The sequence below is a fragment of the Mastigoproctus giganteus genome, chromosome 10 (assembly GCF_048544385.1).
Source record: "Mastigoproctus giganteus isolate SK-2022 chromosome 10, ASM4854438v1, whole genome shotgun sequence".
Taxonomy (NCBI): domain Eukaryota; kingdom Metazoa; phylum Arthropoda; class Arachnida; order Uropygi; family Thelyphonidae; genus Mastigoproctus; species Mastigoproctus giganteus.
Genome location: NC_143584.1, coordinates 72,928,164 through 72,952,527, shown reverse-complemented (window position 1 = coordinate 72,952,527; position 24,364 = coordinate 72,928,164). Strand labels below are relative to the sequence as shown.

At 37.0% G+C, this 24,364-nt stretch overlaps 1 protein-coding gene across 1 annotated transcript in view; it reads right to left on the bottom strand.

The window, feature by feature from the left end:
• The window catches only part of YL-1 (Vacuolar protein sorting-associated protein YL-1), a 175,674-nt gene that overhangs the window by 42,543 nt on the left and 108,767 nt on the right, over positions 1-24,364 (bottom strand). Inside the window, exon 7 of the mRNA XM_090382665.1 lies at positions 16,577-17,144. Coding sequence (XP_090238791.1) covers positions 16,796-17,144 — 349 coding nt within the window. The 3' untranslated portion in view covers positions 16,577-16,795. The remainder of the gene's footprint in view (positions 1-16,576; positions 17,145-24,364) is intronic.

The window sequence follows — 24,364 nt, the reverse complement described above, 5'->3', positions numbered from 1 at the left end:
CCTCTGTTGTTGAACTGTTGGGAGCACATGCTGAAATATAAATCTAATCTGGAAATTTTTCTCTTCTTTTATAATGAGAGTTTTTGGCATCTTTCAGAATAGTTTCATTTTGATGATGATATTTTGGGATTATATCTATGTTCTTCAATAACTCAAACAAATTCTGACATAATGCTCTATCGCTAGCATATCAGCAGTGGCTTACCCAATATGCCCCACAATCAAATGAATTCCAGTCATTAATCTAACTTTATCAAACCAGCCCTTACTTGTGGAAATTCAACACTGCAATTTGTTTCTTTTGCCTTAAAATTATCAAAATACTCTTGGCCTTCTGTCTTATCAAAATTGAATTCATATTTTCTTCATTAGTTTGCTGATAAGAAATCCAAATCAATAATAACTTCCCCATTTTAACAAAATATTTTCTCTAGTTCTTAAGAAGTTATTTCTACCAAGCATTGCTAATTTTGCAACATCTTTATATTTTTGTTTATCAGCTACAGCTGTTCTTACCATTGTAGGAAGCATTTGATGTTCAAGCTCAAGATTGGACATCATTTTCCAGCTTCAAAATAATAGTCATTTATTTTTTCTTGGAGGGGGGACTACCCTTGGTCTCTTAGCTTTTTCGTATGACTTCACAGACATGAACACAGAATTCATCATAAAAATAAAAAAATAAAACACAAAATTAGCATCGTATTGGTATTTAAACATCTCTTACTAGGCATGTTCCTGGTAGATTGGCACCGAGTGATGGCCTCATTTTAACAAGAATGTAGAGCTGTTGGAACGAATACAGAGAAGGGCAACAAGATTGGTGAATGGAACAAAGGGTTGCTCTTACAAAGAAAGGCTTAAGTTTTGCAAATTACAGTGTCTGGAGACTAGGCACCTGCAAGGTGATCTGATTGAGGTGTATAAAGCCTTGAATGGTTTGAGCATGCTCAATGCTGATGGCATTTTTCCTCTTTCTCAGAATAATTGCCTGAGAGGGCATAAATTCAAATTGAGGAAACACATTGTAGGATAGATGTGCAGAAGTTTGCCTTTAGTCAGTGGGTGGTTGATTGCTGAAACAAACTTCCATCTGTCATTGTAGAAGTTGATAGCTTAAACAGATTCAAGGCAAAACTAGACAAACATTTGGAGCAAGTGGATGGGTGAAATGAGAAGAACCTGTGTTTTTTTTTTGGGCTGATGCTATATAAGCTTGCTTTCTTGCATCATGTGCCCTGCTAATGCTAATAGATATAATCTAATCTATGTATGGAAAACTCAATACAGCAATTTGTCTAACTAGAGGGTGCAATGACATTACACTGTCAGATGGATGCTATACATCAATCAATAGGGCCTTCTTTCTTGTTGCCTGTTTATAAACTGTTCTCTACATTGGTTTCTCTGTAAACAGTGCCTTATTTGGAAGTGAGTTTTCCATAAATTTATTTTCAATTCAATTCAAAAGGTCATTTTAGTACACACAAATATTGCTGGTTAATATTTTTGTTAAAGTATGTTGTGAAACTACAGTAATGTTTTATTTACCATTATGCAAAACAGTGAAGGTGCATTACTGTTATTAAACACCTCTTACTGCACATGTTCCTGGTAGACTGGCACCAGTAGTCCAAATTCAGTAGTTCTCAAACAGAGTGCCACAACATTCTTCAAGTATGCTGCAAGATTGGGAAAACTCCAATGAATTCAATGGCAATTGCTGTTTAGGTGTGCAGCCAATATAGCATCTTTTTATTCAAAATGTGACTCAAGTGACAAAAGGTCACTTGAGTCACATTTCGGGAAACCAAAATGGTTGGGAACCACTTATTTAAACTATGGACATATGTGACAGTATGAGTAGCAATATGACAACAGATATAAGAAATAACATACCAAGAGCATACTGTATATATATATACACAGGCATACCTCACTGTAAGGCACTTTGCTTTAGAGTGCTTCACTAATACGGCGCTTTTCAATTATATTCATGTTTTTTATTTTCTGTGCTTGCCTTGCTCTTAAGGGAGTTTTAGAATGTCTTATAATGGGGGATTTTAATTTCCCGGATATTTCCTGGAATTTGTGGGTTAGTCACTCACACACTAGCAAGGCTTTTGTGAATTTATTCGATGATAGTTTTCTACAGCAGCATGTTCGGGAGGCAACTAGAGGGAGTAATACTCTTGATCTGATTATCAGTAATGATTCTTCTTGAATCAAGAATCTGCAGATAAAGGAACCACTAGGTGGCAGTGATCACAGTGTGCTGAAGTGGGATTTACTCAAAGAGGTAACTACCATCAAGGGTAAAGGGAAGGGTTTTTGCTTTAGTAAAAGGTGACTACGGTGGTCTGAGACAGTATTTAAATTCTATACGGTGGAACCAACTGATGATGTTACAAACAGCAAATTCAAAACTAGGCTTTTCATATCAACAAAAAAAAATTGTTCAAGAATTAGGCCTAAATGGATGTCAGATGAACTAATTAGACATGTGACAGTGAAGAAAAATGCATGGGATACGTATAAATTAACATGTGACACAGAATCCTATGATAGATATAAGCTGGCCTGTAAACAAGTTACAAAGGAGGTTAGGCAGGCAAAGGCAGATTACGAGAAATCTTTGGCAAAGGATTCAAAGAAAAACAGCAAACAGTTCTTTACTTATGTAAACTCTATAAAAGGGGATGAATCAGATTGGTCCACTTGATATCGATGGTTCAACTGTTGATGATCCTTCTCAGGTAGCTAACAAACTAAATGAATATTTTGCATCTACATTCACACATGAGGAGTTATTCAGGGAGGGGAATGCCAGAGGTGTATTCAACTCTGGCAGTGAGCTAGATAATCTTGTAATAACTGAGAGTCAAGTGGAGGAGAAATTTTTGAAGATAAACACAAGAAAGGCACCTGGGGTGGATGGAATTTATCCGGTTACATTAAAGGAGGCAGCAAAGGAAGTAAGCAAACCCTTAGCCATAATTATGAGAGTTTCCCTGGACTCAGGGGAGGTACTCATGGACTGAAGATGTGCAAATGTGACCCCAATTCACAAAGGAGGATCAAAGGGCAGCACAAGCAATTACTGACCATAGATTAACTTCTGTTCCAGGGAAATTAATGGAGGCACTGCAGGATCATCTACACAAGACTTCAGTTATAGCTCTGACACAGCATGGTTTTGTTAAGGGGAAGTCTTGTCTGACTAATTTGAATCTTAGAAAGGCTTTTGATACTGTTGCACATGGAAGACTGCTGCTATGGATAAAGGGATGGTTGAGTGGGAGAAGACAGAGAGTGGTAATCAATGGACACTGCTCTTCGTGGACTAATGTTATTAGTGGAGTCCCTCAGGGTTTAGTGTTGGGTCCATTGTTGTTTTTTGTATTTATCAATGATATTGATGATGGTATATCAGGCTTAATGTCCAAGTTTGCAGATGATACGAAGGTTGGCAGGGTTGTTAACGACACTAATGACAGTACACTGCTGCAACAGGATCTAGAAAAGTTGAGCAGATGGGCTGAGAGGTGGCAAATGAAGTTTAACATTGACAAATGTAAAGTACTACATATGGGAAGCAGTAATCCCAGAGTAACGTATCAACTCTGTGGTACCACACTGACAGTGGTAGAGAATGAAAAGGACCTGGGGGTAATTGCACAGGCAGATATGAAGTTTTCTGAGCAGTGCAGACAGTCTGCAAGAGTAGCTCATGGTGTCTAGTCAACGATATACAGGAATTTTTCTAGCAGGGAAAGGAGGTGATTATCCCCTTGTATAAGGCAATGGTCAGACCACACCTTGAGTACTGTATACAGGTCTGAAGTCCTCATTTTAAGGATGTAGAGCTGTTGGAACGAGTACAGAGAAGGGCAACGAGGTTAGTGAATGGAACAAAGGCTTAAGTTTTGCAAATTACAGCGTCTGGAGACTAGGCACCTGCAAGGTGATCTGATTGAGGTGTATAAAGCCTTGAATGGTTTGAGCATGATCAATGATGTTGGGATTCTTCCTCTTGCTCCGAATAATCGCCTGAGAGGGCATAAATACAAATTGAGGAAAGACGGTTGTAGGATAGATGTGCGGAAGTTTGTCTTTAGCCAGTAGGTGGTTGATTGCTGGAACAAACTTCCATCTGTAATTGTAGAAGTTGATAGCTTAAATTGATTCAAGGCAGAACTTGACAAACATTTGGAGCAAGTGGATGGGTGAAATAAGGTTTTTTTTTTTTTGGCTAATGCTATATAAGCTTGCTTTCTTGCATCATGTATCTTTGCTAATGCTAATATAAAATATGATTTATATACAGCTTTTGAAGTTAGTTAAAAGACTATTAGCAATCCCTAATGCCACTATTATATTTAAACATTACATCATCAATGTATATATTTTAATACAAATGTGAAAAATACATTTTAATCTTATATTTACATACTGTTTCTGCTACATGCCTCTTCTACAGATACTTCCATGGGCACTGTTCTTCTGAATTGGCTTCTGTAATTCCCGCTCTCTCATTCAAAACAGTCTGAACACGTGCCGACACCAGCCAACATCCATTTACTGTCCAACTTCAAACTCACAGATCCAACTTTTCATCTTCCTCATTTATTCATTTAACTGAAGTTTTCTGGAACAATCTCCCTTCATACGTATTTCCTGAAAATTACAGTCTACAGAAGTTCAAGTCCAATGTCAACAAATATCTTCTTTCAAAGTCTTCTCGACTTCCAACCCAAGCACGGTACTAAGTACTATAGGTTCTAATACCTCTTGTGATTGGGGTTTACATAAAAAAAAAAAAAAATCCATACATCAGAATAGCCAAGTTAGTAATATAGTGAAATGATGTTTCTTGATATTAGATATTAATACCCAACTGGAATGCAGGCCAACCATATCATGGAATACAGGAATCTGTAGTAAACAAGCCAAAAATAAAATGATAAAAATACAGTCGATTCCAGTTATTTGGGACACATCAGGACTAGTGCATTTTGGCCTGATTAAGTAGCTGCTCCAATTATCTGAAGTTTCAAGTAAATAGTTAAAAATACAATGGATCCCCGCTTTACAACTGGTTCACTGTTGTTGTTATTTGGTTTTTAGGAGCATTAGCAACTAAGGCCATATTGCTCCGGGGATATGCGGTGGTCATTCCCTGACCTTTCTGCATCCTCCATATTTGGTGGTCACGGGCTCGAACCCCGGTCTAATCAAGAAGCGTGTGCTACGCACTGCTGCTCCTGGCCACCTGGCAATGGAGGTGCCTACCCGGTTCACTGTACAATCAAATGACATTACGATGGACTCACCATAATAAAATACCGTTTACTGTGCGGTGAGTAGTAAGCGACAGTCATTGTGAATTGAATTTTAATTCTATTAAACAGCGATTCTAATTAGCGAAAATAGGAGGAATATTATCCACAGGCTATAAAAGTAAAGCATATTAAGTACAAATTTACCCTTTATTACCTCACCAATTAAAAAATTAAATGATACGTGAAAATCGGAATAATTAATACGTACTGTAATATGTACATAACAACTAGTTGACATTTCTGTTCACTGACATTTGTGGGTGGGGGTTAAAATTTAAAACAGTAAAAAGATAAACAATCAATAACAGAGAACATGGCACACAAATTGCAAGTAACATGATACGCGCAAGTGAGAACAGAGTAACAAGTTACGAAACTTTAAAAATAGGAATGAAGAGAAGATTCTGAAAATTAATTTTTTTTATATGATTGAAGATTCCATGGAAGTGTAAACACATTTCACCACAATATAATAACCCACAGAATTCCAGCTGTCAGTATTATCGCAAATTCAATAAGATCAATTTTACTATCCATTTATTAAAGATTGCACTAACAGAAAAGCCCAATAAGCAGGTGACTGCTAATTGTTTTTGTTTTATGGCTGTGACCTCCAGAAATCTGACCGAACCAAATGGTATGGTCGGAGACAATCGTAGGGAAATCTCCAGTGCTGCAGTCTCCTGCCCCAATTAAACGGCATGTTGTTCCAATTAAGCGAAGTAAACCCTGGCTATTTTCTTGATTGGGTTCTGTTTTTTTAAGATTTTCCCCATATAAATGGCTGCCCCAATTAACCGGTGGCCCTAATAACCGGAATCCACTGTATTTTGAAATAATTATAAAACTAATGCTAATTACCATCTTTACACATGAAGGAAGAGTCCCTGCTGCCAAGCTCTTTCTGAGGGTGCACATATGAGATTGGGGAGCATACAGCAGCTTGAATAAAAAAGGCTGATATACCACAGAAATGCTCTTGAAGTTGCATCTCAAGTGCACAGCAATAAGTTTCCAAGCTGTGCCAAACATGACTAATCAGATATGGAATGATTGTTTTCTACATATTTTCAAATGAAAATGAAATACCTGTGATGGCCATGTCATTATTTTGTCTCCAATACAAATTCTGAAGAGTTTTTGGTTTCTTCCACCCATTACAGCCATGTCCTTGTCCACAACTTCTGTAATGAATTTTCTCACTAACCTTGATTTTTATTGCTTGCAGTTAAGATACCAAGTTACGCTTCTCCCTGAACAGTACCTTTCCTTCACTGGAGAGGCAAGTGATGACAGCTGCTGCTTACACGTGTGCTTCAGACTGGACAATGGATTATACTACTGGAAATGATATTGAAATAAGGAGCAATGGCCAGTCTGTGGTGCAAGGGTTGTTGGAAGTATTTTATGAGAAGAAATACTGAAGACAAACAGAATGTGACTGATCTTGGAAGACCATGCCTTCTTTTTGTAGCATTGTAAATATTACACACCTTTGTATAACATTTGCATTCATCCACAAAAAAAGCAAAATTCACTCAAATATTCTCACATTATAAAAAAAAAAAAAAAATCATGATCTATGCATCGGTCTTGCTCTAATCTCTTTTCTATGCTCAGGTACAGAGGCAAAACTAAAAATTCTGGGCTCTCACATGAGATACTTAATGTCCGCCTCCACGGTGGTCAAACTGGTTATATAGTAATTTTGCTTACTATTTTCCCCCTAGTCCTCTCTGTACTAAATCATAACAACCAGTGAGCATGGCAAGTAAGATTTTTTCTAGACTGCCACCATATGTTAGCAGTAGTTGACTGGATAAGATCAGCAAGAAATTGTAATAAATTTCTTTATTTCATCGAGATTTAAGAAGGTTTTCTCCAAGATTGGATATCCATATTTTTTTATCCATTTTATATCCATTCATCTTGGGGATAAAGTGCTCTCTTATTTTTAGTGTATCTACTTATATGAGGTGTGCCAATAAAGTTCCGGGTCTGGTGCTGTTGCAGTCATGTTCAATGAGTTTGAAAATAAATGGAATGATACATTATAGTTCAAACTTCCTCCAACAGATAGTGGTACAGAGATAGTCCAATAGGCTGAGGTTGCAGGTAACAACCAATTTCATTAATAGTGTTAATCTTCCATGTCATAATTTTGCAATGAAGCAATGAATGGATATTAAATTTTGCTTTAAAGTGAGAAAATATGCAACAGAAATGCATTAAATGTTAAAAACTGTGGCAAGGGGTCATCATTTAACCCTCAGAATGACATCTGATGAATTGGATATGAATAAGGAGATGATTCATCAAATCCTACACAAAGATTTAGAGAAAAGGAAGGGCTGTGCAAAATTTATGCCCTGGCCTCACAGATGAGCAGAAGCAACGAAGAGTGTTATCATGCAAAGACTTAATCCAGACTTGTCAAAACAATCCTAATTTCCTCGACTGTACTGTCACTGGAGATGACTGTTTGATGCTTCAGTTTGACCCATAGAACAAAGCGTAACTGCATACAGTGAGCTTCAAAATCATCACCAAGGCCCAAAATGTTTCATTTACAGAAGTCAGGGATCAAGATAATGCTGATCATGATTTTCAACAACCAGGGTGCATTTGCAAGGAATTTGTATCCCTGAAGGGGAGAAAGTCAATGCTGCATTCTCTGTACAGGTGCTTCAAAAACTATTGGAGACAGCAATAATTCTGGTTCTTGTTGCACAACAATGCTCCTGCCCATTCTGCAGTTGTTGTGAAGAATAACCATTTCTGATGGAATATGGCACTGTATATAGATCAACCAATCACCTACGTTCCCCACCTTCCACTTTTTTTCATATATAACATATGGAAAAAAATTGTAGAGGGAAAAAAAAAAAATAAATTCTTAAATTAAATGTAGTTTTAAAGCAGTATTGTTATGCAAGTTCATTAACACTGGAAAATGGAGGACTGAAAAAGATTGGCTGGTATGATGGATCCCCATTTCTTCTGTTTCATGCCTTGGGAAAACCTGAATATGATGAGTCCATCGACCGATTCTGCCCGGCATCAACAAGCTTACAATCTTCACCACCAACCTGCCGGCGGTGATGCTTTAATGGTATGGAATGTGTTTTTATGATATACAATGGGCCCTTTGATACCTTGATAAAATTTAACAGTATTTCTCAGTTGGCATGAAAAGCCGAGTAGCTTCCAAGATTAACTCCTAGAATACTTCCCATTTATAATTTGTGGTTGGTAACATCATCAGCTGGTCCCACTGCACAGAATTTTAAAAAATCTGAGACCACCATAGTCACCCTTACAAAAGAAAAACCTTTCCCTTTACCCCTGATGGTAGTTACATCTTTAAGTAAATCCCACATCAGTACACTGTGATCACTGCCACCTAGTGGTTCCTTTATCTGTAAATTCTTAATGTATGGTATTAATGTTAAATTCTTAATATGGTATGGTAAATGTTAAGGTATTACTCCCTGTGGTTGCCTCTTGAACATGCTACTGTAGAAAACAATCATCCAGTAAAACCACAAAAGTCTTGCCAGCGTGCGAGTGACCAATCCACAAGTTACAGTTAATATCTGATAATGTGGCACTAAGTGTAGATTCCACTGTCTGATGAGAGGTTGAAGTCAATGAAAGATTGGACTGCTATTTGCAACAGTGTTGGTAGCTATGTGTCAACGTTTTCTCTCAGTCATATAGTTAAGAGAACTATAATAAGGTATTGCTGGCAGACCTAGCTTCCATTAATGCCTTCATGATCTGAATACTATTGTATGGCATTACTGGCAATTTGCACAAGTTGGCATTTCACTTTGAGTTTTGTAGCTTTTCTTTGAACATAAAACTGTGATAACTGATCTCTTCATTAATTGTGTCAGTGCATTAAACAACTCAGGAAGCTGTGGAAACTGTTTGCTTCATTTACGATTTTCTGGATATGGATTATTGACATTTTTTGTTGGGGTGGGAATACTTTGGATGTATTTTGGGGGTAGAAAGCTGTGAAGTATCATAAGATGTTAGGCTATCATAGGGGTTGTAAGAAGTTGGGTTTTTGGGAGGTAGCAACAGTTTTAGGCTGAGTTCAAGTTCGCTATGAATACTGTGGGTAAGGTTGTTGAGGTTGATGTGAACATGGAGAGACTAGAAAAATTTCTATGTGAGTAGAAGGAACACAATTGTTTAGTGCAATACAATATGCTACCTTCCAAATCGTGTCGAGATATATTTCAGTCCCCTTCTCCTCTTTGCTTGGCTGTTATGATACACTCCACCCTCCTGGATAGGTTTTTCACAAATGAATGATAGACTGAAGAGGGTAAAGTCCTCCTGCAGAATAGTGAATAGTTGAGCTGATGATATGGGTTGTGTTGGTCTGGCTCTCACCTGATATTCCAGTTCCATACATTTCAAATCAGGACTCTGTACCAATCTTTCCAACTTTTGTATGTTCATATCCATAAACCATTCTCAAACAGCACCAGTGGCATTACATGGACATTATCCTGTTAAAACAAACATATGTTCACACCAAAGGACTGCCACATTCTAGAGATCATGGAAATTGCAAAAAAAAAAAAAAATGTTAAGGTAAGAATTACTGTTAATGACTACACAAAACCACCAAAGGACCTATGCCATACCATGAAAAACAGCCCCACACCATAACCTTACCTCTTCTGAATTTCAATATTAATACAATGCACTCTGGCAACAGATATTCTTCAGGCACACTCCACCCCTACCCATTAGGCAGAATAGGGTATAGCAAGATTTGTCACTCCATACAATTGATTCCACTGCTTTGTGGACCAATGTTTGTTACACTATATAAGGCAAGGCTGTTGACTGGGTGGCAACATTTGTCTTATGTGCCACTGTTCTTGCACGAAATCCAAGATTGTGGAGCTCTATATGTAGTGTGTTCATATAGACCTCAAACCTTGTTGACAACTTAAATTCCTGGTTGATGTTCTGTAGAGATCTAATGCAAATGCCATAGTGCCCCTCTGAATACCAACTGTCATACGAAGTGCACTTTCTTGGTTTTTCTGTGCATCACTGAACAGTGGTAACACATCACGCTTCATGTTTGGCATTTTATAAATTATGTAGTAGAAAATTTTATTTGAGTACTGAGAAAGGAATAAAAAAATTGTTTCCATTTTAATTTACTATAAAATAATTGTTTAATATTTTAATTGAATACAGCAAACACAACAAATCAAATTCTTATTCCTTAATTAAGATTACAAAACAAAACAATTAATGAGAAGGATCAGCCTGGATAACCAATAATATTTGGCCCATATTTGTACACAATATTTGAAATTGTTAATCTCGTGTCATCTTCTGCATCAAGCGTGGAATGCTGTTTTGTTTTTATAATGTTAATTTTATGACATAAATATGTAGACCCAAAAGGCAGCTATCTCTGTATCGCCATTTTCGATAATTCTGGATACTCATCTTGAAGAGAAAGCCAAAATTTTTCATAAGTAGTCTTGAAACGAGCACAATGCTTCATCAGATGACAGGTTGATAAGATCTTCCTTTTGCTCAATGGTAATTTAGGGGCATGAAGAAATTTCAAAAGCAAAGGGATCACGAATCCAATACAACTTTTTTTTTTCTGGAGATATGTTAAATCATTTGGAAAAATTCTTAATTAGCATTGTTAGGTAATGATATCCCTAAATTGTAAAATGTCAATATTACTGCTATTAACAGAATCAGAAAAACATCAGCATTAGCATTAGTAGAGGCATTTGATGCAAGAAAGCAAGCTTATGCAGCATCAGCAAAAAAAAAAAAAAAAAAAACCCACTTCCACTTCACCCCTCTGTTCGTTCAAAATACCTGTCCAGCTGAGCCTTAAACTTATTTAGGCTATCAACCTCCACCACAAGGGATGGAAGTCTGTTCCTGGGAACATTTCAGTATTATTACGCTCAAATTCAGTTTTCCAAAGGTTAAGTTTATTTTTGAAAGCTTCTGAGTATTAATATATTTGTTCTCTGTCCTTGAAGGCTTACATTTATATCATTAAGTTTTTCAGATATATCAACAAGGTAGTTAAGTTTTCCAAGCCATTTTTGATTTGTAAACAATCGAGCAGGGTTCTGACCTGTATCTGATAAAAACACTAAAACTTCATGTTTGAGGCCAAAAAGAAGTTGCAACATTTTGCTACCGGACAACCTCACTTTCGTATATAAAAGAAGGATTTCATAAGTGGATCCCATTTCATTAAATAGTGAAAAGTCTGCTGTTTACGCTTTTACTTTCAATAAAGTTGAGCACACTTACTGCATCTTTCAAAACTTCATGCAAATCAGTTTGCATTTCCTTCACTACTAATGCTTCCCTATGTATAATGCAACGGTTAAAAACTGTATTTGGAGCAATTTCCTTTACTTTGCCCTTTAAACCTTTATTTAATGCAGCAATCAGTACAAATCGCAACACACTTGTTACAAGTTAGATTATTTGTTTGAAAGAAAATATCAAATATTTATCACATCAAAAATATTCTGGCCTGTCGTTCTTCCTTCCAAAGCTTTGCAAAATAGAAAATCCTCTAAAATATCCCCCTTGTAGCAGTATCTGACATATACAATAAGTTGAGCAAGGTTTGAAATATCTGTGGATTCATCTAACTGTATTGCAAAATTGGACTTTCTCTCAATTGATTTAATAAATTGAATTCATGTTGTCCGATAACTGCAATATGCCACGAGACTGTCTCTGGACAGAGGAATGGTTTTTAAATTGTTGCTGTACTTTTCTCCATGCATAATTGAAATAATTTTTATTGCAGCAAGAAGAATGCACTGAATTACGAAGCAGAATAAAGCTTGCATATTATATATATATACACACTTGCTATGCACATTTACTGCTACTGCACATTTGAACCTCTGGCCTTTAGGCAATACAGTACAGACAATTTGAGAATTTGTGCTGAAGGAAGCACGAATTAAGAGCTAAAGGGATTACCATAAGGATTAATTGAGTCATTTAATCAGAATTAAATGACTACTCAGAATTTGAGTAGGACTGAGAAGTCACACTAGTCAGCTGCTTTTTGTGTGTCTATAGCCAGTGAGCAAATTAAGGTGTACTTCCAATGCAGTAAGGTTCATTTGTATTTCAGACTTAGTTCAAGTAGCAAGGTTACACCTACAATACTGAAAAAATAATTTTAACAGGTTTTTAGCTTTTATGTACACAAAAAATAAATTTATTTAAAAATTTCCACGACCTCTAATTTATCCCACGATCCCTCTGGGGATTGCACCCCACAGTTTGCACACCATCAGCAACTGCACGAATTGACAAGCCAGCAATGTTATATCTGACAACAACACACCATCACATCATGATATCACCAACAGTCAACTTTGGATGATATAGCCTGTCAGCAACTGCACAAACTGACACGCCAGCAGCATTACATCCAACAATAACACCCCTCTTGCAATAAATCACTCAGCTCGGTTCTACATGCCATGACAAGAACCAAATTGTGTGGCTTATACACTTTTCTTATACAGTGGTCTGAGCTACTTGCTCATCCAGGAAAGTCCAATGTACTATGAAAAGATGAATGTCCAGATACTTTTTGGAAGATAGTGTATGTGCTAGTACAAGACAGATTAATTTGACAATGAAGAGACAACGAAGTCTGCTGAGTCTGTAAATTCTAAGGCACTGAGGCTAAATATGTTGGTGCTAAGCTGAGGCATTAGCACAGTACTTGATAGATATTTAAGGTACAGTCAGTTCTGCTATAACGCGATACATGTGTTCCTAAAAATCTCCGCGTTATAGTATTTTGCGCATTAAAAACAACAGGACTTATGGGAAAAATAGGGATAGGGGCAGAGCACTCAAAAAATGTTCAGTCTGGTAACACAGTAAAAAAAAAAAAAAAAAGTTAGAAATCCATTAACATTGCTAACACAGGTTTAAGCAACTTAAATTTCTAATAAATAAATAAATATTACATTAAATATAGCACTTTACTTTGACAAGATATGAAGTTTGTTTGATATTTCTGTTCACTGACATTTTCTTTTTTTTCTGGATTTTAAAATTTAAACAGTATAAAAGATGAGCAATCAATAATGATGAACACGGCATGCACAAAAGAGGAGATTCTGAAATTTTGTTTTTTATATGATTGAAGAGGAAGGGGAAGCACATCTCACCATTACATAAAAACCCACCGAATTCCAGCTATTGGTATTATTGCAAATGCAATAAGATCGAGTTTGCTACCAGTTTATAATTAGATTGCACTAACAGAAAAGTCCAATAAACCAGGAACTGCAAATTGTTTTTATTGTTTTATGGTAGTGACTGCCAGAAATGTGTTCCTCTGCTCACGCTATCCCGCCTCACGAACTTTCTGTTCGAACAGAAAATCTTGTGAATATATCGAATGATAAGTTTGATAACAGTGTCTCTGACCAATACAATTACAGTAAATGGGAAATATAGCTCTCACATATTTGACGTATTTACATACGTATTGCTGTGCAGGTCAAGAGACAGTTCAAGTGACAAAGAAGATAGTAGTAGTAGTGGCATGTGATGCAAGAAAGCAAGTGTATGAGCTTATGCAGCATCAGCCAAAAAAAAAAAAAAAAATTACAACATTCCCTCCAAATGCCTGTCCAGTTCCTCCTTAAATTTATTCAACCTATCAACTTCCACAACGACAGATGAAAGTTTGTTCCAGCAATTAACCACCCGCTAGCTAAAGGCAAATTTCCACACATCTATTCTGCATCTGTCCTTTCTTAATTTGAATTTATGCCCCCTTAGGTTCATAATCTGAACAAATGGAAGGATCTCATCAGAATTCAGCGTGCTCAACCCATTCAAGGCCTTATACACTTCAATCAGATCAGTTCGCAGGTGCCTAGTCTCCAGCCACTGCAATTTGCAGAACTTAAGCCTCTCTTGGTAAGAGGATCCCCTTCATTCCCCTCACCAATCTTGTTGCCCTTCTCTGTACATGCTCAAGCAAATCTACATCCTTCCTAAAATGAGGCCTTCAGACCTGTATGCAGTACTCAAGGCGTGGCCCGACCATCGCCTTATACAGAGGGACAATCACCTCCTTTTCTCTGATAGCAAAATTCCTGTATCTCATTGACAAAACCCCATGACCTGCCCTAGCAGCCTGTCTGCAGTGTATTATATTGCACTGGAATTCACTTGAAGTTCCAGTGCAATACACTATCTTCAAAAGATGTACAGTCAGTTCTGCTATAATGTGCATTTGCGCAATGCGAATTCAGCTTGGTGCTGGGTTTTACATTCACCTGGTGTTACTAGCAGATGAAATTACGCACGCGCCAACACGAAAATCGCGTTATAGTCGCATTGTTCCTTAATATATCAATCGCGTTGGAGCAAATTCGCATTGCAGAAATGCACATTATAGCAGAACTGACTGCACATCTTTTGAAGGTAGTGTATTATATTGCACTGGAACTTCAAGTGAAGTTCCAATGCAATATAATACACTATCTTCTTTGTCACTTGAACTGTTTCTTGACAAAAACAGTTCAAGTTTATAGTCTGAGTAGCAGGTTGGGAGAGAGCAGTTAGAATCGGCTTACACTGGCTTAATCAAGATAAATTGTTTGGAACAAAGGAATGGTTGTCAGTTTGTGTGCTGACACCAGATATTTGAGCATGGGTTATGTGTGTTCTGGCAGGCTTGGGGAAAGATCAAGAGATGTAAAGCAGAATTTGGTGAAGGAAGAGACTCTGATAGCTTCAAGGAACAGAATGAGGAGAGTGTGAGCTTGCTGTCTTAGTTTTAGATTTTTTTGCAAGAGCTACATTTCTATTTCTTGTTTGCTTGTCATTTCATTACCAAAGTTTCTGCAATGGGGCAGAATATATAATCCATTCTGGATGTAGTTTATTGGCAGCACAAACAACAGCTCACATAAGACTTGCAGGCATTTTAAATGATAGAAAGGCAAAAATCGACAGAATATTTATAGCTCTTAACAGAACAAACAAAAGACTAATTCATGGAGTGTGAATGCTCTTTGAAGCATTTTTATTTCTAAATAACCACTCTTATACCACATGAGTTTTTTTAAGCTAGTTTATTTAGTCTATTGATAAATGCACTATACAATTAGGTAACATTTAGATCCCTGCCAGAACCCATCATCAGACCATACTTGGCTGTGCTATTAACAGTCTTCTACTTGCCAAATACCTTTGAAGGGTTACTAATCATGGGAAGTGGTCAGATGAACAGTGGTGACACAATTCCAGTTACAATGATAAAGCACTTGACTGTGATGAACTATAATGAGGGATATCACTGGATACCTCCAAATAGGAAAAGTCATGCATCTTTGGATGATAAAGGTAAATTCCCCTTAATTTTGTTTTGATGTCTATATTAGGAGGAAACTACATTATACATATAGAACATGTATGTATGTATGCATAATTTCATTATATATACACATCGTTATAAAAATTCCCTCATTACTGGGTTCAAACTAACTAAATTTGACTTAAATTATGGAGCATTAAATCGGTTGACTGTACTGTGCACACATGCAATAATCCAAATACGTTCATTGCTGTACAAGTTGTCTTTATCATGTAAGTACATACTGCCACTCATCTGTTTTCATTTAATAGTACATATAGCTTATAACAGATGGCAGCATGAAAATAGCTTTGAAAATCAGAGCAGGAGTTAGCAATCTGAGCTTGTTGTTCAATTGACTGAAGCCAAAATTGAAGAAATTCTCAGAATTCAGATTGAGAAGTTGATGAAATTAAATAAAGTAATACAAAAATTGATGTAGAGAATATTAATACATAAAAAAGTTAAGTAACTATTTATTTTAATAGTTTTTTTTAAAAATTCCTGAATTAATTTTTGACAATTTGACAATCAAGTCAAAATAGGAACAAATTAATATTTGAAAAACATGTCATAACATGTTTTTCAAAGTTTTAATTTTTACAAATTTTCAAAATTTTACAAAGAAACTTCTACATTCCTTCAACCCCACACACATCGACACTCAATTGTGAAAAGGCTAAACAAGTTAACTAAATTAATTTCTTGGACTGAAAATTAAGTATAAAACAAAATAAGCAAAACCAAGAAAAGGAATATTTTAACTAGGTAATTTTTAAGAGATATTACCACTAACCTTTTGTGTACTGCTGTAATTCCATACCCATCATGAACTGTAATCTTTATCATTTCATTATGTGGCAGGTTTTGTCCTGAAATGTCATTTAAAAAGAGGATAATTACTTGAAGATTATGGCAGATGATCACATACTGCAATGACCAAAGCAGAAGCATATAAATGTTTTAATTTTCATTATGCTGAATATTCTCTATCTTTATCTTCCCAAACACATTTTTATGATTCTTTTTCCATTTTCATTACAGGCTTTACTACTTGCTGCTTTCCGGCATTTTTATTTTTTTTTCGCCATTCTACCCAAGCTGCAACTTCTGGCTGACTAAGGTCACCTTTCTGTTCGAGCTGTTGATAGTAAGCTTCTCGAAGTACTCTGAAAGCTTGAAGATTTGCATAAGGAAGCTGAGTTACAGGATCAAAATAACGTGCTGGAAAACGAGTAACAGGGCACATGCTTCTTGGAATGGGTTTTGGCTTGCAATTTGAAAAATATTCCTTAAGGGTTCTTTCATCAGTAAATGTTATAAAGTTTCTGGAACAGCGTTGTGAGAATTCTTCTTTGGCACTGCTAATAATATATATAAAAAAAAATATATATATATATATAGAATAATACGCATCTGTAATACCCCAGAAAATATGCTGGATGCATTAGTAAAGTTTTGGCCAATTTAATTCAAATAATATGCCTGTTAAATTCATCAAATTTCCATACGAATGCGGCTATTCAAGCCAATTTAATTTAACAACACCCTGACATTAATCCAAACTGGGCTACAGAACGCCTTTACCCCCTTTAGTCCCGGGTTTATTGCACTCAGACAAGACTCATTGACTGACCACATTGTAACTGGGATGTCCATATTTTAAGCCTTAAAACAACTTATTCCACTATTCACTTTAGAAAACAATAATTCTCTGGCTGACCCTGTCTGGATTAATCCATCCACCACTCCCCACTTTTTACCTTTTATCCCCCTACATATTACCCTCAAAAGCAGGCTATTTCCCAGCACATTTTTCTGGAGAATTATTTGACATCAATAAAATCATATCACAAATATACATATTACCACTTTACCCTGCTATTAGATTCAGTTAATAGTAAAAAAATAAATTCTAATGCGCCATAAATATAAAAATCACCACTGTGGGAGGGCATAAAAATAAGTTGGTTGTTACACTGTAGAAGGATTATACCAGTCCTTGCCCAGTGGATAACATTACATATTAGTATTAATATTGCATTATAATTTAGTTTTAATTTTGTATTATAATTTCATTTTATTCCTTTATGTATTTACCTCTAATCCTAATCACCTCAAAAATGACATTTCTGGAACTTTTATAAATTTATTAGTTACTATCAAAATTACCATTCATCCAACATTAACACAGAGTTGAGAACACCTAGATTTAGGTAAAAAAATAATTATGACTGCCACCAAACCAGCAAAATAGGTCAGATGGCACCCCTGCAACCCATAAATTCGGCCATGGACCGACGTGGTCTTTTCTCATACTGACCTCTATCCACAATGATATTCGAAGATTTCAGGCAAATACTACTGTACTTTAAACGTTACCCATTGGCCTTTGGATCCTAATCCCAGTTTGCTGTAAATACCAATCTAAAATAAATTTAACAATTTAATTTTCAATCAGCTCAAAGTCTCTGACAAAGTAGCGGAGAGATGGCCAAGTGGATGAATGTAATTTTTCCCATTTCCTCAAACCTTTTATATTTCTTTAGCTTTATCTTACTTTAATTTTTCAGCATAGTTCTTTACACACACGCACACGAACTGGCTGCTGCTGGCACATGAAATTGGTAGGCAGCACTTTCAGGCCTTAATTTCTTCCATCCAAAATATCAATTACACAACAAACACAAATTCAAAAATAAATAGGATCATGCCCTAAAAATAAATAGGATCATTCAATGTGCATATAACGTTTAATTGATAACTATTATAATACCATTAACAACAAATATCTACAAGTCATGTCTGACTAATTTGATTGGATATGACGTGGTCACAAAGGAACTGGATGCAAATAATAATTTTGATATCATATACTTGGACCATAGGAAAGCTTTTGATACTGTTGCATATGGAAGACTGCTGTACAAATTGGAGCAGTATAACATTAATGGAAAAATGCTGCTATGAATAAAGGGATGGTTGAGTGGGAGAAGACAGAAAGTGGTTGTTGTTGCTGCTGCTGTGCAGAGGTTTTTTTGGCACAAGGGCCTACTGGGTCATATTGTGGCTGTTCATGATTTACTTATGATCAATATAGTTATCAGAGGCAATTATATATATTAATGCTTATCATGTATTGAAACAGAGCTTCAAAATCTGCATTACTGCCAAGTATGCATTGTAAAGTCAAAAGTTCCTGAAAGTTGGATAAAGAGAAAAAACTGGATTTCTGGATACTTGAATATCGAGGGCATTCTATGAGAATATATTTGATTGTTAATTGGGATTGACAGAAGGAACATTGAGGAGGGTTCTCTCCCATAAGCAAGAACAAATGAGTTATATAGGAACCGATTCGAAGTCTTGCCAAAATGTTGTCTTCTCGCCTGCTTCTCCTGAAGCTAGAAGTCCACAGTTGAGGTTTTTTTAAATCTGGAACAGTTTGTTATTGACTTGAGTTTGCCACAGTTCAACCCATTGATTACAACATGCTGTTTTAATAAGGGATCTATAATCAGTGCATGGCACTTTTAGATGGCAGAAAGATCCATTATCATTATTTATCAGAATGATCCGCACATTCGTTACCTGGAATGCCGACATGACCAGGGATCTAACAGAATGTGACCATCTGGTTGGATGTTTGATATTGATATAATTGAGATGATCTGTTTCAGAATGGGATGGTAGGAAGAAGTAGTAGATTGAAAGGCAGTGACTGTATATAGCTGTATATATAAGTGCTTGCTTGAATTGCTGCTTGATTATATTATCTAGGACTAGTTTTATTGCATACAAATCTGCTGTATGCAACTACAGCTTCACCTGTTTTTGAGCCATCAGTATAAATAAGTAGTTTCTCTGAGTTTTCTAAGGTGTGGGCTTCATGTAGTTGCTGTAAGTTGTTGTTTGGCAGGGAGCCTTTTCCCCATCTAAGAAAGAAAGCATCACAAGGGGGTGTGGATTGAATCCAGGGATGTTCAGGAGTAACATCTTCGAAGATATGCTGAAAGTTAATATTCCAACTAGGCATCAGCTCTTGCAATCTAAGACATGCTGGGCGGTTTTCATTAGGTTTATTCTGGTATAGCATTATATATTGAGTGTCAAACAAGTATTCCCAGGTGGGATGAAATGGAATACTTTTAACTTTTTCAGCATTATACACAGTAAGGATTTTCACCTGAGGTGCAGTGGAGGTTCATTTGCCTCAATATACAGGCTGTGGACTAGAGATGTTCAGAAGGCTCCCGTGGCTATCCTTAGGGCACTACGTTGAATGGTATTCAGGCGTAACAAGGAACTGTTTCTTGCAGAGTTATAAGCAGGTGATCTGCAATCTAAACGAGACCGAATTAAAGTTTTATAAAGATGTAAGAGGGAGTATCTATCGGCACTCCAGGAGTTAGCACAGACAGATCTTAAGATGTTTAGTTTCTTTAAACAGGCCATTCTAAGGTAGGCTATGTGATTGGAAAAATTAAGTTTATTGTCTAGATATAAACCCAATAAACGAAAGTTGTTGGCAAGAGGAATGAATTGGGTTGATTTCTAAATATATTTCAGGATTCGGATGTAATTTGCGTATTTTACAGAAATGAATTGCAGTCTATTTTCTGCTAAGACATATCCATTCCGTCGTGCCCACGATTCTATTCTGGTGAAGGATAGTTGAAGGTGCCTTTCAATGGTATTTATAGTTTGTGACTGACATGAGATAATGAGGACATCAGCAAACATGTATGATTCAACTGTTTCTGGTATGTCTTGTGTCATATTTGTAATTCTTATTGTGAATAATGTTGTGCTTAAGATGGAACCTTGTGGTAAACCCTCCTCTTGTTCAAATGTTATGTTCAACCCCAAACGAGAGGTATTAGAACCTATAGTACTTAGTACTGTACTTGGGTTGGAGGTTAAGAAGACGAAAGAAGATATTTGTTGACATTACACTTGAACTTCTGTAGACTGTAATTTTCAGGAAATGTGTACGAAGGAAGATTGTTCCAGAAAACAGCAGTTGAATGAATAAACGAGGAAGATGAAAAGTTAGTTCTGTGAGTTTGAAGTTGGACAGTAAATGGATGTTGGCTAGTGGCGGCATGTGTTCGGACTGTTTTGAAAGAGAGAGCGGGAATTATAGAAGCCAATTCAGAAGAACAGTGCCCATGGAAGTATCTGTAGAAGATGCATGCAGCAGAAACAGTACGTCTATGAGACAGCGAGTGGAGAGACTCTGTTAGAGAGGAATCATTAATTAACCTAACTGCCCTCTTCTCAATGGAATCTAGAAGCCTGAGAGAGGTTTTGGGGGCACCACCCCCACTTGTGGGAACAATATTCCATGGTAGGGCAGATTTGTGATTTATACAGAGTGAACAGCTGTTTGGAAGAAAATTAACGCCGAGAGTGAAAGAGTAAACCAAGTTTTTTAGATGCAGAGGAAGCAATATTTGTAATGTGCTTATGCCAAGAGAGATTAGAAGTCAGGGTAATCCCCAATAGATATATAATTTTGCCTAGAAATTGGAGTTTCACCAAAGATAAGCATAGGAGCAGAAGAATCCTTTTTTACGAGATATAAGACAAGACTGAGTTTTAGTAGGACTGACACCAACTAAGTTGTCTTTGCCCCGCTGGAGAATTACCTGGAGATTGGCATTTAAGGAATTGGTAGCAGATATTTGAGAAGTTGAAGCTGATTGAGCAGGGCAAGGTTTCTCAAAATAAAAAGTGGAATACAATGTGCAATCATCAGCAAAACTATGGATAGGATTTCCAGTCAATGGAAGGTCAATATACAAGAGGAAAAGAGTGGGGGAAAGAACTGAACCTGGGGGACACCAGCATTAGTGGAAAAGTTAGAAGACAGAGAGCCATCTAACATCACCCTCAGTGAGCAATCAGAGAGCAAACTGTATAACCAATTACAAAAAACAGTTGGCAAACAGTTGAATGAAAGCTTGTTTAGGAGGCCTTTATGCCAAACACGATCGAAAGCCTTTGAGATGTCAAGAGCAACTGCTTGTTTCCCCGAACTTTTCCAATGAATTTGTCCATAAATGGACAAATAAGTCAGAAATATGTCATAAATTTATAAGTCATAAATGTAACATAAGCCAGAATATCACCAGTGGATCAACACTGATGGAATCCATACCAGCGATCATTGATCAGACGGAAGGTTTCTAGGTAGTTTAAGAGTTGGCAGTTAATTGATTTCTCCATTACTTTAGAAAGAGTAGAAGTAATTGCAATGGGACGATAATTGGATGGGAGGGATTTGTCACTCTTTTTAGGAACTGGCTGGATATCAGCAAATTTCCAAGCAGAAGGAAAAACACCTTTGGAATAAGAAAGTGAAAAAAGGCGAAAAAGAACAGGAGAAAGTTCAGGAGCACAGGTTTCGAGAATAAGTGGAGAAATACCATCAGGACCTGGAGCTTTCTTAGCAGCAAGATTCGTCAAAATCCTTCTGACATCCTTTTGACGGAAGACCACAGGAGGCATTGAATGGAGTGTGTTGGAAATGTTGGGAGGTGTTTTACGAAGATCATTACTGATACACGAGTTGGAAGGAAAATGGTATGCTAGCAGGCCAGCTTTATCTTTGGATGAAGTGAAAACAGAACCAACTGATTTTGACAGAGGTGGGAGCAGAGATGGGCAAAAGTTGTGGCCAATAGCTTTGGCAAGAGACCAGAATGGTTGGCTACTATTAGGGCAAGAAGCAAGTTTTCTACTCTCAGCCTGTTCAAAATCTAGTTTGGACTGATTAATAACTGCTTTACAATTGTTGCGAGCTGTGGTGTAGGCAGAAAATGAAACTGAAGATTTGGAAACAAGCCAATTACGATATGCAAAGTTCTTCTCTTGAACAGCCTTAGCACATTTATTGGAAAACCAAGGTTTAGATAAAGGAAAAGATTTTAAACTGGAGTGTGGAACAAAGGATCATACAAGAATAATTTCACTGACACGATCTGAGCAAATGCTGACATCAGAAGTTTTGAAAGTAATCCGACCAAGGAAAAGAAGAAAAGAAAAGAAATCACGCAGGTCATACCATTTTGCATTCTTGTAATGCCAAACAATACGAGGTTGGAAATAGCCATGAGATAAAGGCTTCATTGGAGAAGACACAATCACCAAGTTGTGATCTGAGGTGCCTAAAGGACCACCCACTTCAATCGTGTACTTAGAAGGGTTGCTTGTGAGAAAAAGATCAAGCGTGCTGGCTGCATGGTTAGGATTGTCCAGTATTCTTGTAGGTAAATGAACAATCTGTGAAAGGTCATTAGTAATTTGCAAAAGCCTCAGCATCTCGACCAGCTGGGTCAGTTTTACTAGAAAACAGAAGCCAGCTGGAGTTGTGAACATTAAAATCACCTCACAGTTACGAAAGTTGGACCGGAGAAAGTCAAGTTGCAAAGAGAGGAACTCAAAGAGCTCCAAGTGATTAGTGGAGTTGGGAGAACAGTAGAGACAACAGATGAATTTGACACAATGAGGCAGAGAGATTTTAAGCCAGAGAAGATAGAAAAGAGGAGATTCGAAATTACCAAGTCTCTGACAGGGAATATCGGAACGGACATATGCACAAGTACCACCTTTGAGGCGAAAGGAATGATACAGCGAATAATTTGGGCAATTGAGATGAGCAGTGTTTGAATCAACTGATAACTGAGATTCTGTCAGAAAAAGTACATGGGGTTTGGCAAACTGCAAGTGGAAATAGACATCGTTGAGTTAGAATGAGAATGGACATCGCTGGCATTAGAGATGAGACCGCGCATATTTGTGAAATGAACTTGGAAGTGTTTGGAAGGTTTAGATCTTTTCGCAGATAGTTTACTCTATTCGTTTGACAATTCATGGTGTATTCAACAGTAAGAAAATGTGGGGGTGACATGCTGTAAAAAGTAATGAGATTTTTGGACATGGCATACACCATGGTAAGAATATACCCAGATCCTTGACATAACGTGGCCTTGACAATGCTCCCCACATACACACTACTCGGACTTCCTCCAGTCACTATCTGGCAGAGTAGAGGTAGCAAGATTATTCACTAGCTGATCAGGAAGCCTCCTAGAGTGTTACCAATACGTTCGGTCCGGTGTACTAACTAGCGGCCGGCCTGCGAATACCATTTTAGAGCTGTATCCTCAAAATGTAACGAAGATTGGATCTCACCATGACGTTCATCATATCCTCAAAAGTCACCAGTCATACTGCATGATGGAAGAGATGGATAACTGAAACGTTCTGTGGTGCAAGAAGTTTTGCCTAAATTCAGGTAACTGTTCCCTTAAACCAAAAGAATGAAGATTCTGGAGGACACCATATCTCCAAGTGGCATCAAAGGCTTTCTCAATGTCAAGATTAACCATAACCAGATGTTGTCTCCTTACGACAGCATTGCGGATGTTAGCTTCTGCTTTATCATCATGTCTAAGGCCGAGTGATTTCGGTTTAGCAGATTGTTAGCTTCCAGAAACCACATTAGCTGCCTGTGAACCATTTTTTCTAAGACTTTGCCTAAACAGCTAGTCAGTGAAATTGGCCTGTGATTATGCAG